The sequence below is a fragment of the Alexandromys fortis genome, unplaced genomic scaffold (assembly GCF_014885135.2).
Source record: "Alexandromys fortis isolate MF-2015 unplaced genomic scaffold, M_Fortis_MF-2015_v1.1 scaffold_157, whole genome shotgun sequence".
NCBI lineage: Eukaryota > Metazoa > Chordata > Mammalia > Rodentia > Cricetidae > Alexandromys > Alexandromys fortis.
Genome location: NW_026068041.1, coordinates 1423713 through 1438781, shown reverse-complemented (window position 1 = coordinate 1438781; position 15069 = coordinate 1423713). Strand labels below are relative to the sequence as shown.

Here is a 15069-nt window from a genome sequence, read left to right as displayed (position 1 = left end):
TTTTTTTTGGTTTTTCGAGACAGGGTTTCTCTGTGGCTTTGGAGCCTGTCCTGGAACTTGCTCTGTAGACCAGGCTGGTCTCGAACTCACAGAGATCCGCCTGCCTCTGCCTCCCGAGTGCTAGGATTAAAGGCGTGTGCCACCATAGCCCGGCTTTTGATGGAGTTTTATGTAGTCTTTTCAACCTCATATAACACAAAAGTGGCTGCTTGCTGCTGTTGCATAGGCATCAGTTACTCTAGAGGGAGGGGCCTAGGTGTTTATATGAATTTGCCTATAGAGCTGTCGTGACAGTGTTGTGCTTTATTGTACCGTTTGCTATGACTTGAAAACACACACCTTGTCTTCATCCTGGCGCTTAAGCAGAAGCAGGGCCATTGAGAGCGTGAGGCCACCTGCGCTATATAGCTAAGTCATTCCCTGTCCTAAAAATTATTGAATAAAAGCCTGTGTCACTTCATTCTCAGCACATGACTGTCACTGGGATTTACCCTCCTCTCGCATCTTTCCCTTTTCCTCAACAGTTCCAGTCATTTAGTCAGTACCGCTGCAAGACTGCCAAGAAGTCTGAGGAGGAGATTGACTTCCTTAGATCTAACCCTAAAATCTGGAATGTTCACAGTGTCCTTAATGTACTTCATTCACTGGTAGACAAATCCAACATCAACCGGCAACTGGAGGTCTACACGAGCGGAGGTGAGTGCGGTAGGCAAGGCCGAGCTGGCCTCCCTGAGATCTTCATTTTCAACTGCTCTGCCGTGTCTCCAGGGCCTTTGTTTGCATTAATACCACCCAAACTTTCTGTTGGGAATTCCTTATGTGTTAAAAAAACATTGCTGTGTGTGTGTGTGCATGATGTTATATATGTGGACAAACATGCAGAAGTTGGTTCTCTTCTCCATAACATGGATTCTTGGAATCAAATCCAAGTTGCTGGCCTATTACAGCTGGTGCTCTCACTAGCTGAGTCATTTTACCTGCTCTTTACATTTAAAATAATACGAACCGCTGGGTGGTAGTGGAACCGCTGGGCGGTAGTGGCGCAGGCCTTTAATCCCAGCACTTGGGAGTTCAAGGCCAGCCTGGTCTACAAGAGCTAGTTCCAGGACAGGAACCAAAGCTACAGAGAAACCCTGTCTCGAAAAACAAAACAAAACAAACAAAACAAGAAAGCTAACCATAACATTTCCATTATTATGCAAGCGTGTGTGTGTGTGTGTGTGTGTGTGTGTGTGTGTCACTGCTGTAGTTGGTGTGAACCTGGAAGAACAGAGCCTAAAAATGAGGTGGACTAAAGTATCATATGTAGTGATGAGGCCTGCAGGCCACGTCCCACCACCCAGCTAGCTTTACCCGAAATAATTACACAGAAACTGTATTCATTTAAAACACTGCCTGGCCCATTATCTCTAGCCTCTTCTTGGCTAACTCTCACATCTTAATTAACCCATTTCTAATAAATCTGTGTATCATCACATGACTGTGTCTTACCAACAAGATTATAGCCTATGTCCTTCACGGGCCAGAGAGCCATGGCGTCTGCTTGACTCTGCTTTCTTTCTTCCAGCATTCTGTTCGGTCTACTCTGCCTATCTAAGCTGCTGTACTGTCAAAACGCCAAGGCAGTTTCTTTATTTGACCAATGAAAGTAACATAGACAGAAGGCCCTCCTACTCCATTTCCCCTTTTTTGTTTAAACAAAAAAGAAAGGCTTTCATTTTAACACAGTAAAATTACATAAAACAGTTATTAAGCAAGAATTAGTTACAGTATTTAGATCTATTTTACTATAACCATCTATCCATTCAACTCCATCAAAGACTCCAGAAGGATATATTACCTAAGTAAACAAGAAATAAGAAACTTCCAAAACTCTAGAAATGACAGACATCTCGCTACCTGTACAGTTACCCAAAGTTTTTGTACCGTTGGGGCATCCATCTTTAGCCTACAGGCCCATAGTATCCAGCAGACATTTCCATGAAGCAGGAAAATTCAAAGACAGTTCAGTCACTTTCTTTCGTATCCTGCACAATGTCTCCTACACTCTTTCATGAATCAGGAACCCTGAAGGATCATCTCACCTTTAGGCAAGTTCATTAGTCCTCTCTTTGCGGGTTCTTTGTGTTCAGTTTATGCAACAGTCCAAGCAAGCTATGTGCTCAACATGTGCATAACCCTAGATTCATTCCCAGCACCAAAAAGAAAAAAAAATCTTGTTCCTCACCTCATCAGGTAAGTCTTTGGAAGCTCATTCTTTTGTTTCTTTTTATTTTTGAGACAGATTCTCTGTGTAGCTCTGACTGGCCTGGTCTTGAACTCAGAGGCCTGCCTGCCTCTGCGGGGATTAAAACCATACACCACTAAACCAAGCAAAAACTCACTTTTTTTTTTTTTTAATTAGCAGCAAATACAATTAGTTTTCACCAAGTTTTCTGTTGTTGTTTTTTTGTTTGTTTTGATTTTTCAAGATGGGGTTTTTCCGTAGCTTTGGGCCTGTTCAGGCTGGCCTTGAACTCACAGAGATCCACCTACTTCTGCCTCCCAAGTGCTGGGATTAAAGGCATGCACCACCCGGCTTCACTAAATTTTTTTAAATTCTATTTTATTTATTTCGGCGTATAGGTGCACATGTGCCACAGTGCACACATTCAGAGGGCAGAGAACAACTTGTAGTAATTGATTCTCTCTTTCCACTTGGGTTCTGGGAATTGTGGCTCAATTTGCTAGACTAGGCTGCAAGTGCCTTTACCTGCTCAACCATATTGTCGGCCCTTTCAACTCCCATTGAGAGATTATTTTGGAGACATGTCTGTCAAATTCCCAGGCATGAGTTTGGTTCATGTGTGATTGATTGTGTTAAGTAGAGTGCTGAAGAAAGGGACTAGGTCTTTAGGTCAGCTGTGACAAGGAGCAGGCACAACCATGTGGCCTCCAGGACACACTGCCTGAGGGTACAAAGGCAGCCATGCTTCTGCCTGGCATTGTTTCAGTGTTATCCATGCCTATTGGATCCACAGAAAACACTATAGCATCTGTGGGTAAATAGCTTTGGCTTTGGGTTTCAAAAGAAAGGGCCTGTGAATAACTGTTCTCAGTGAGGTCCTTCTCACGTTCTTAGATATGTTAGGATTAAAACAAAAACAACAAATGAGCTGCCACTCTCAATGCAGCTGCTAGTCATCATAAGATGAGCGGGCGAGCGCGCGCACACACACACACACACACACACTTTGAAACCTGGCATCGGGTGAGGAGTCTTAGTCAGGGCCCAGGCCGGTCACTTTTTACCTTCATCTGTGGAAGCACTCAGAACATCTTTCCCTCACAGGCGACCCTGAAAGCGTGGCTGGGGAGTATGGACGACACTCCCTCTACAAGATGCTGGGCTACTTCAGCCTGGTGGGGCTTCTGCGCCTGCATTCCCTGTTGGGGGATTACTACCAGGCTATCAAGGTTCTAGAGAATATCGAGCTGAACAAGAAGGTAAGTGTAGTGGATTAGGACGGTACAATAAATAGCCAGGCCAGCTCAAGAATAACAGTTATTTTTTAATGGCTAAAAGGGGAAAACTCACGCAACAAGAGTGAGAGGTCCGTCTTCCTATCTCTCCGGCGGGCACCACGCAGGGAGAGAGCGCGAACCTGGGTCCTCCCAGTTTTTCTTTTTGGGGTCCGGGTTGCCATGCCTTAATTAGATGTGAATAGTTGACAGAGTTTCCTCATCATCTCTCCCTTTTGTCTGAACAAGATCTATCCAAATCCAATACAACTATATACAGTAGGAACAGATAACAAATATAAAATTACAGACAATAAACAATAGTAAGGAATGCATAACAAAAGTTGTACTAAACATTTTATTTCAAGGAGTCTAAATATTGCATTGAAAATAAGTTTGTCTAAATAATAAAAGTAACTATAGTTATCTAATCTTTAACTCCATCGAAGATCTGAGAAGGGAAACATTATTTGAGTAAACAGTAAGTGTGATCGAGAAACTTCCAAAATGTGCCACAAATGATAGAGACAACTGACTACCTGGGCAATCACCCAAAGTCTCATTTGCAATGTTGAAGCAACCAACTTTGGCTAGCGCCTAACATAACTGACATACCATTTTCAAAGGCAAGAAACTTTTCAAAAATATCTTATTACCCCCTGTCTTGGCAGGATATGACAGTCCTGTTTTATCCATTTACGGGTACCCTGTATCTCTGTCAGTGGTTGAGGTATGGGCATTTCTTCACCCAAAGGTCAGTTTTGTCAAGAAGAAAGGCTCCAGGTGGAGTGTCTTTGGTGCTCAACATTCTCTCGGGAATAGAGCGGTGTTGCCAGGAGCAATTGTGTCTTACTACCACAGAACTCTTTTTTTTTTATTATTATTATTTATTTATTATGTATACAATATTCTGTCTGTGTGTGTCTGCAGGCCAGAAGAGGGCACCAAACCTCATTACAGATGGCTGTGAGCCACCATGTGGTTGCTGGGAATTGAACTCATGACCTTTGGAAGAGCAGGCAATGCTCTTAACCACTGAGCCATCTCTCCAGCCCCCTACCACAGAACTCTTAAGTTAGATTAAAGGCCATTTTCTACAGCTCTTTGAAGAAGTTGAAGGTTATCTATCTGGGACTGGAGAGATGGCTCAGAGGTTAAGAGCATTGCCTGCTCTTCCAAAGCTCTTGAGTTCAATTCCCAGCGACCACATGGTGGCTCACAGCCATCTGTAATGGGGTCTGTGTGCAGGCATACACACAGACAGAATATTGTATACATAATAAATTAATTAATTAAAGAAATTATACTGAATATAATCTATGTATCTAAAGAACCTGATTAGCCTATATATAAATATTACAAACATAGATGACTGTTGATCTGTACTTCTCAATACCTATCTAACTTAAAGACTAAGACAATAAACAACTGTGCAATAAATAAAGACAATGACCCTCAAATGTAAACAATGTATAAGTATCTTGATCAGAGGTAGTGTACATTGCAATATGGTAGATATAAATACATAAACAATGTTTCAAACAGAGGTAGAAGCATACATGCATACAATATTCAATATAATTTAACTTTGTATCAATATATAAGAATCTATACCAATATAATTGTCTAAAAACAATAACTCACAAATACCAATCTATTATCCCATCCAATTATCCCTCTTTTTTTTTTTTTCTGGTTTGATATGGATCAGGACTCATGGCTACTGCTTCCACCTTCCTTTGCAGAGCATGTATTCCCGTGTACCTGAGTGCCAGGTTACCACATACTATTATGTTGGCTTTGCATATTTGATGATGCGTCGCTACCAGGATGCTATCCGGGTCTTTGCCAACATTCTCCTGTACATCCAGAGGACCAAGAGTATGTTCCAGAGGACCACATACAAGTATGAAATGGTAAGAGAACTGCAATCACTGTCTCACCGGGCAGCTGATTCCTTAGCACTTGTACCAGCAGTTCTGGATAAACACTATCTAAAATTTGCTACTCTTAAAAATACTTCATTTCACCGGGCAGTGGTGGCATACGCCTTTAATCCCAGCACTTAAGAGGCAGAGGCAGGCGGATCTCAGGGAGTTTGAGGTCAGCCTGGTCTACCAATCGAGTCCCAGGACAGCCAGGACTGTTACACAGAGTAACTCTATCTCGAAAAATCAAAAACAAACAAAAAACCTACTTTATTTCAATACAATTTAAATTGTGTGTATTTGTGGGATATGTGGTAATTAGATAAAAAAGGAAAAGAAAAAGAAAAATCAGAGCTGGGTGGTGCACACCTTTAATTCTTGTACTTAGGAGGCAGAGACAGGTGTATCTCTGAGTTTGAGGCTAGCCTGGTCTACATAATGAATTCCGGGACAGCCCATATATATAAAGAGACAAACAACCAAAAATTCAGGATATTTCTTATAATCTATAATTGCTTTGTGTTAAAAACCTTAAAACTATTCTTCTGGTGTTTTTGTTTTTGTTTTTTTAGATTTATTTATTTATTATATGTACATCATTCCTTCCATGTGTGCCCGCATGCCAAGAAAGGGGACACCAGGTTTACATTATAGATAGCTGTGAGCCGCCGTGTGGTTGCTGGGAATTGAACTCAGGACCTCTGGAAGAGCAGTCAGTGCTCTTAACCACTGAGCCATCTCTCCAGCCCCTTTGGTTTTGTTTTTTTGTCTGTTTCTGAAATAGCATTTCACTGGGTAACCTTGGGTGTCCTGGAATTTGCTCTGTAGACCAGGTTGGCCTCAAGCTCAGAGATCTGCCTACCTCTGCCACCAACAGCCCACCTGGCTCTTCTAGTTCTTTTTTTAATTAAGATTTATTTATATGTGTTCTGCATGCATGTATGTCTTCATGCCAGAAGAGGGCACCAGATCTCATTATAGATGGTTGTGAGCCACCATGTGATTGTGGGAATTGAGTCAGGACCCCTGGAAAAGCAGCCAGTGCTCTTAACCTCTGAGCCATCTCTCCAGGCAGTCCCTTTTCTAGTTCTTTGTACATATAAATTTGTATATTGATATATAAAACATAAGATATTGGCATATTTTAATTGATATAAATATGGCCCTTGCTATTCTCTGAACGCCTTCTGTCTGCCCACTCACTTCCAGGGATTACAGCGGCTGTTGTGCGGGAACTTTGTTGATAGCCGCAACTGGCCACTGTCTTCCTCCTCAGCATGTTGGGTTTTTAAACAGTGTCATGGTTTTCTTCATTACATGAGAGTTTCATGCATGCACACACTATATCTTCATCATATCCACTCCATACTTTTCCCAGAACTCCCAGCCCTCTCAACCTTGTGTCTTTTGTTTGCTTGGTTATGTTTAAGAACCAGGGAATAGTCTGTTGCCCATGCCCTCCTGGGTGCAGTGCCATTGCAAACTGACTCTCCCTCAGATGCCATCACCTACTAATGGCTCCTCAGCAAGCAGTGAGGGCTCTTGAGCTCCGTCCCTTCCTGTTCCATGCTGGAATAGTGACTGTCTTGCTTGTTCTTGTCCAGGAAACCACAGTTGGTGTCATTCCTGAGTGCAGGTGTCCTGTCATGTCCAGAAGACACTATTTTACTCCTGAGTGTAGGCAGAGTTTTTCTGTCCCTACCAACTGCTCCCAAATATCCTGCAGCTGCTTCTCAAATAATTGACTTGAGAAGCAGTCAATTATACAAATACAAGTTATAAATGCTTGGTCTATAGATAGCTCAGGCTTATTGCTAGTTAGCTCTTATATTAAAATTAACCCATATTTCTAATCTCCACTTTGCCACGTGGCTCATGGCTTGTTTGCTCATTTTCTACACATTCTGCTTCATCTCCCCTGACTCCGTCTGCCCTTTCTCTCATCATTCTCCAAATTTGGTTTTCCTGCCCATAATTCCTGCCTAGCTACTGGCCAATCATCATTTTATTAAACCAGTTGGAGTGACAAATCTTTATAGTGTGTAAGAAGGTTTTTCCAGGTGGCGCACGCCTTTAATCCCAGCACTTGGGAGGCAGAGGCAGGCAGATCTCTGTGAGTTCGAGACCAGCCTGGTCTACAGAGCTAGTTCCAGGACAGGCTCCAAAGCCGCAGAGAAACCCTGTCTCGAAAAACCAAAAAAAAAAAAAAAGAAGGTTTTTCTACAGCACCAAAGTCCTTCTCAGTCTCTGACTCTGCAGTCTTCCTGCCCCTCTTTCTCCATGGTCCCTGAGTCTGGGGTGCAAGGAGTATGATATAGATGTCCCATTTGTGACTGACCGAACATTTCTTGGGATTTTGGCCACTTGTGAATTTCTGTGTTAACTGCTGTCACAATGGAACGTCTTTGATAAAGCCCGAGAGATACAGATTTAGAGGGCATTTTGGTGCTGTGCCCATTTAGCAAACTAATAGCAGTAGGTTCAGCCCTGGGGCCTATGGGCTTCCCTACCGTGGGTTCTCTGCCTAAATTACAGAGGCAGACATATAGTTCCTCCTGTGGAGCAGGCCTTAAACCCAATCAGAAGGTGGTTGGATACGCTATAATATTTGTGCCACTATTCCTCCTGTGGGTATATCTTTCCATATTGTTCATTATCTTAGCTTACAGTACTCACAGCTTTTCTTTCTTCCTGTGTGTGGGGGTGGGCTTAAACTTGGTGTCTGAATGCTTGTTAGGTAAGCAGTGTACCGTTGAGCTGTGTTCCCAGCCGCCACCACCCCCAAAAGCAAAAGCAAAGACTTTTTTTTGTTTTTGTTTTTTTTTCCGAGACAGGGTTTCTCTGTGGCTTTGGAGCCTGTCCTGGAACTAGCTCTGTGGATCAGGCGGGTCTCGAACTCACAGAGAGATCCGCCTGCCTCTGCTTCCCGCTGAGTGCTGGGATTAAAGGCGTGCGCCACCATCGCCCGGCTCAAGCAAAGACATTTTAAGAGGTCTCACTAAGTTTACCAGGCCAACCTTACACTTACTTTGTTGCCCTAATAGGCCTTGAATTTGTGTTTCCCATCTCTTAACCACTAAAGTAGCTGAGATTAAAAGCCTTTGCCATTAGGGACAACTCTTTTCAACCCCTCTGTCAGATCAATCTCTTGCTTCTGTGTGTGAGAACATGTGGTTTTGTTCAGCTGTGGCACTACCACTGAACTACACTCCAGCAGGACTTCTGCTTTTGTTGTCGTGACATCACCTTAGATTATTAACACTTTGGAACTTGGGGTTAGAGGGGCTCGGAGCTTAACTTGTGGTAGAGCTCTTGCCTAGCATGATGAAAGTCTTGGATTCATTCCTCAGCACTGAAAACAAACATCTGAAGCAGTTAGTGGGGGACGATGGGCTCAAGGCATGTGGGCTGAAGAGGTGTTTCCTAGGAAGCATGGATGGCCTGAGCAGAGAGGGGGGCTGGAGCTGGAGAGTCCTGACACAGCTCTGTAGACTAGCTTAGGCAGTGGGCTTCCTGGGAATGCAGGGATTAGTTTTGGTAGTCCGTCCTTTATCAGGTTGAAGTTTTTTTTTTCTTTTAGCATCATATGTTTCTGCTAACAAGTTTTCATAAGAATTGACTTTCCAGTAATGTGAGGCCAATCAGAGAGGCCCTGGGGGGAGGGTTCTGGAGACAGCCATGGAGGACTTAGCCCTGGGTGGGGCTCGAGAGAGCTTGGGGTTGTAGGCCCCCTGGGAGAGTGCGGCGACCCATGTGTGCTGGACAGCGTGATAAATGATGGTCTGTGTTTGTTTGACTTCCCCAGATTAACAAGCAGAACGAGCAGATGCATGCTCTGTTGGCCATTGCCCTCACCATGTACCCCATGCGGATTGATGAGAGCATCCACCTCCAGCTGCGGGAGAAATATGGGGACAAGATGCTGCGCATGCAGAAGGGCGACCCCCAGGTCTATGAGGAGCTTTTTAGCTATGCCTGTCCCAAGTTCCTGTCACCTGTGGTGCCCAACTATGACAATGTGCATCCTAACTATCACAAAGAGCCCTTCCTGCAGCAGCTGAAGGTGTTTTCTGACGAAGTGCAGCAGCAGGCCCAGCTCTCCACCATCCGCAGCTTCCTCAAGCTCTACACCACCATGCCTGTGGCCAAGCTGGCTGGCTTCCTGGACCTCACAGAACAAGAGTTCCGTATCCAACTGCTTGTCTTCAAGCACAAGATGAAGAACCTGGTGTGGACCAGTGGCATTTCTGCCCTAGATGGCGAGTTCCAGTCAGCCTCAGAGGTGGACTTCTATATTGATAAGGTATGGCATCCCCTGTTTATCCTCTCCAAGGGCTAAATGATAGATCTTCTAATTAAGTCAGATATGTAGTAAGTTACAGGCATAAAATGGTAAAGAAGGCTTTGTTGAGAAAGTGAGGTTTAAGCAGGGATGAGAGCTCAGCTTTGGCTGTGAGAGACTTGTTCTCCACAATTGCTGTGCATGCTCAGTTCTTTCATGCCTGCCCTGAGACCGACAGTCACCTCCCATCGCCTGCCCACTACAGTGGTTACTCTCCTGTTGATGGGCTTCTGGGTGATTTTAGGTTATTACATGAAGGAACACATGGGGTCTTGAACTTATGATCCTCCTACTTCAGCTTTCCATATGCTGGGTTGTACACATCTGCCGTTTTCCAGTGTACATAAAGCTTTTATAGGTTCGCTCTCAGTAATCGGTAGCACATTTGTATACACGTCTGAGAATGTGTTGAGTTCCTACTGAAGTGTTAACAGCATAGCAGTGGCTTCCTTGGACTACGGCGGCCTGAAGAGTAGAGCTGTGACTCCAGGTGGAGCCAGACTCTTTAGTGTCCTGTGTAATGAGAAGATGAAAATTACTTTTGTTGTTGTTTTGTGCAGTGCTGGGTATGAAGCAGGGCCTGTGCATGTTAGGCAAGCACTCTCCAGCCCAGTTTTACAACCCATTTTGTGAAATTGTCCAAGTAGGCCTAGAACTTTGATCCTCCTGCCTCAGTTTCCTAAGTAGTTGGGGTACAGGTCTGTGCCACCATGCCCATTGTTTTAGTTTTCCATTGCCATGGCAACATCATCACCAAGGCAGTTTGTAAAAACATTTCATTTGGGGCTCATGGTTTCAAAGATTAGCCATCACGGAAGGGAGCATGGTGCTAGAACAGAAGCTGAGGGCTCACATCCGACCCTTAGGCCTGAGGCAGAGACAAACAGTCAACTGGGAGTGGTGTGGACTTTTGAAACCTCCAAGCCCATTCCTGGTAACAGCCTCTCTAGCAGATCATATCTAATCCTTCCCAACAGATCCACCAACTGAGACCCAACATTTAAATATATGAGCCTGTGGGGCTGTTTTCATTCAAACCACCCCACCCAGCCTCGCTTTAATTTGCATTGATTCATTTATTTATCAAGTAGTTGCAGTTTCCCTTACCAGGGTACTTCACTTGAAGTGCCCCTTGGTGTATTTGCGTGGAGGTCAGAGAACAACTTGCAGTTCTGTCCTGCAGTGTGGGATCCAGGTGTCAGGTTGTCCATCAGGCTTTCACAGAAAGTGCTTGTACCCACTGCAGCAGCTCTTTCTGGCTCTCGTGAATAGTGCTTTCAGGCTTGGGTGTGTGTGTGATTATGGAATGGATGGGTCCTGTTCTGGGTAGTCTGTTAGGAGCGAGCCAGTGCGTGTGCCACATGGTGTGTGGGAGGGTGGAGGACAGCTCTGTGAGTTGCTCTTTCTCTACCTTTCATGGGTTCTGAAGTCGTGCCCATCATCAGGCTCATGTGGCTTTCCAGTAATTTGGCTTTAACAGTTTACTTGGAGCTGGGAGTGGTGGCCTTTAATCCCAGCACTCGGGGCAGAGGCAGTTAGATCTCTGTGAGTTTGAGGCCAGCCTGGGATACAGAATAAATTCCAGGACAGCCAGGGCTACACAAAGAAACAAAAAAAAAAAAAAAAGAATACTTGCTGCTCTTCTGAAGGACTGGAATTCACATCAGGCTGCTGTGTAAAGCCTCTAACCACCTTGGGCACCTGCTCTCATATGCAGACATGCAGATACCCTCCTGCATATAATTTAAAATCTTTTTCTAACTTTTTTTTTTTAATTCTTATTTTATGTGCATTGGTGTCCTGCATGTGTCTGTATAAGGGTGTCAAATTCTCTGGAACTGGAGTTACAGACAGATGTGAGCTGCCATGTGGTTGCTGGGAATTGAACCCGGGTCCTCTGGAAGAGCAATAGTACTCCTAACCTCTGAGCCATCTCTCCAGCCCGTTATTATTATTGTTATTACTTTGGGAAGGGTTGGTTTTTTTTTTTTTTTTTTTTTTTTTTTTTTTTGAGACAGTGTTTCTCGCCGGGCGATGGTGGCGCACGCCTTTAATCCCAGCACTCGGGAGGCAGAGGCAGGCGGATCTCTGTGAGTTCGAGACCAGCCTGGTCTACAGAGCTAGTTCCAGGACGGGCTCCAAAGCCACAGAGAAACCCTGTCTCGAAAAATAAAAAAAAAAAAAAAAAGAAAAGAGACAGTGTTTCTCTATGTAGCTTTGAAGACTGTCCTGGAACTCAATCTTTAGACCAGGCTAGCTTCAAATTCACAGAGATCTGCCTGCCTCTATCTCCCAGGTGGTGGGATTAAAGGTATGCATCACCACCACAAGGCTCCAGCCCCTAATTTAAAAGTAAGTTGGAGAGTAATGAAAGAAGACATTCTACATTAGCCTCTGGCCTCTGTGCACAATTGTATACATCTGCACAGATGTGTGTCCGCACCCCTCCCACACGCCTGTTCTCTGCACTGAATTCTTTCTCAGTGTTTGACATAAACAATTTCTTTATAGTACCATTGACCTGTTCTACCCACCATCATCTCTTAGTGACCAACAACTACTCCCAACTCAGATGCTTACTTCTCCCTAGTTGGCTCATAAATTACAAGTTTTATTTTTCTGTTTTGTGTTTGTGTGTGTGATCTGTGTGCTGGTGTGCATGTAGAGGTCAGAGGACAATTTTGGGAGTTGATTCTCACCTTCCGTCATGATAAGATAGTCTGTCTTGTTTTGCTCTGCTGGATTCTCATGACTCCACCTCCCAACCCAATTAGGAATCCTGGGATTATAGATGATCACCATCACTGAGCCAGCTCACAAATATGTTTTGCTGTGACATTGTATTCAGATAAAATTACTACTGCATCTATGCCAGTTATGACTTGGGTGGTTTGGAGTGTTAAGAGCAGAGTGGTCGGGGCTGGAGAGGTGGCTCAGCGGTTAAGAGCACTGGCTGCTCTTCCAGAGGTCCTGAGTTCAATTCCCAGCAACCACATGGTGGCTCACAACCATCTGTACTGAGATCTGGCACCCTCCTCTGGCATGTGGGCATACATGGAGGCAGAATGTTGTATATATAATAAATAAATAAATCTTTAAAAAAAAAAAAAGAGCAGGTGGTCTTCACTGTGTAGATGAAGCAGGGGTGCTCCTGTTTCATCAGCCTCTCAAGTGTTAGGACTACATGTGTGTGCCTGCGTATGCATGCTTTTATTTATCTGGTCATGATATGCTTTACCCAAATTTGCTTTTGAAAATTAGTGTAGGAGCTGAGTATGATAGTTCAGGTTCTCTAATGCTGTTTGCTTGGGAGGCTGAGAAGGGAGCAACTCAAGTTCAAGGCCAGCCTGGGCAATTTAGACCCTTTCAAAAAGAAAAATAAAGAGGACTGGGGATGTAGCTAAGTAGTGTAGCCTCCCCACCCCGCCCCCAGTACTGGGGACAACACTTGGCACCATTGTACTTTGCAGTTAAGTGGCTCCACACTAGGTGGCCCTCTTCCCCCGCCCCCCCACCACTTCTGACTGCTTTCTCCCATAGGATATGATCCATATTGCAGACACCAAGGTTGCCAGACGCTACGGGGATTTCTTTATCCGGCAGATTCACAAATTTGAAGAGGTAAGATGTCTGAGAGAGTGGCTGATAAGCCTGAGGATAGAGATGGGGCTTTTAAATTTTTCTCATGCTTCTTTTTAAGAAACGTGTGATTGGCCCTTTAACTTTCTAAGCTCAGCTGCCTGGCAGCTTGGGGAGTGGATTGGGCCCAGGACTTGCTGTGTCAGCCCTTTCAAGGGTATCTTTTTCCAAGATCTTGGTCTGCGGGTGGCCTTAAAGGGTGCTGCTCCTTGCCCTTCCTGGTATTTCCTAATATGGGTGGATTTGCTGCTGAGTCCCTCCTTTCCCAGTTCCCAGTTGGTGGTGTTCTCCAGCCCAGACAGGTCTGGCCAGTGTCTGCAGGCTGAACGACTAGCAGCTGTGTTTAACAGGCCTGGTACTCACTTGTCTTACCCTAAGAAATGTCTTGTGTGTCATGCCAAAGAGCACAAGTTGGTGGGACTCCCTTGTCCATCTCTGAGCCACTTTGTCCTCCGACAGAGGCCATGCTCCTTCAGGATCGTGACCATGTGGCACTGTTTTTACTATTTAGCCGTCTAAGCCTTGCCTGTCAGACAGTGAATCAGGACTGTTCTATCAGGGAGAGGTTAAAGCTAACTGGTCTAGCCCCCCTGAATCCCTGTCCTGTCTATGAAATAGGCAGAGCAGTATAGGGTATGGGTTTGTCAATTGAAAACAAGAAAAAAAACTGTGACCACTGAGGGTCTAAGGAATGCCTGGCTTTCTGTGGCCCTCCCTGACCTCAGGGCTGCTGGGAGTCTGGCTTCTTAATTGTGGACACTGTTGGGATGGGTCCCAAAAATCCCACATCTAACTTTGCTTTACTGTTCCTTGTAGCTTAATCGAACCCTGAAGAAGATGGGACAGAGGCCCTGAGGATGCTCGTGCAGGAGTTGAGAACCTGTTTGATAATAGAGAGGGAAGCACTCTTGTGACCGAGAAGCCTTACCTAAGCCAGCCATCAGCTGAGTTGAAACGTGCTCAGATTAAGGACTGGGTGTTTTAGGAGCTCTCAGTAAAGGGTGTTTGTTGGACCTGCCTTTGTGGTCTCATTATTTCGTGGTGTATCAGACAGTGTGGAAGCCGAGTTCTTTCATCCCTGTGTTCATGACAAACTGTGTGCTCTATAGGACGTCTGACCTGCTATAATTTGCATAGCATGGTAGTGGCAGTGCTGGGCCCTGGGAATTTGACTGCCGGACTTCGCTACTGCCAAGAGTTGTGCAGTCTCAGACGCGCTTAGCCCCTACAGCTCAGGTTTTGTGCAGTGTCCCATTTGTTGAGACAGTAGATAGATCCTGTGGTGATTGAGGTCGTATAGTTAGAAACAAGCCAGTCGTCAAACTAATTTATTACTGCCTTCTGTCCAGATTAGTGCCTGCTCTACAGATCTGTTGTAAAAGTCTTTCTCGTGTGGGCAGGGGTTGGTTGAGACAAGGCTGTACCCCAGCATGCCCCTAGAAAATCCTACTGCCTCACTTTCCGTACTGCTAGGATTATAGATGTGTCCTTGTGGGGTTTGGTGGGGGGATCTTGAGTATGGGTGTTTGCATATGTCTGCGCACTATGTGTGTAGTGCCTGCAAAAGCCAAAAAGGGGAGTCAGATCCCTCTTAGCTGCTGAACTATCCCTCCAGCCCTTTTTTTACTTTTTGAGACAGGATCTTGATATGTGACTCAG

At 44.8% G+C, this 15069-nt stretch overlaps 1 protein-coding gene across 2 annotated transcripts in view; it reads left to right on the top strand.

The window, feature by feature from the left end:
• Eif3l (eukaryotic translation initiation factor 3 subunit L) overlaps positions 1-14428 on the top strand; it is a 22638-nt gene extending 8210 nt beyond the window's left edge. For both annotated transcript variants that reach the window (XM_050165707.1, XM_050165708.1), the window contains 6 exons: positions 525-696; positions 3332-3486; positions 5247-5417; positions 9235-9732; positions 13312-13392; positions 14227-14428. In XM_050165707.1, coding sequence (XP_050021664.1) covers positions 525-696; positions 3332-3486; positions 5247-5417; positions 9235-9732; positions 13312-13392; positions 14227-14265 — 1116 coding nt within the window. In that variant the 3' untranslated portion in view covers positions 14266-14428. The remainder of the gene's footprint in view (positions 1-524; positions 697-3331; positions 3487-5246; positions 5418-9234; positions 9733-13311; positions 13393-14226) is intronic.
• The last annotated feature ends 641 nt before the right edge of the window (positions 14429-15069 follow it).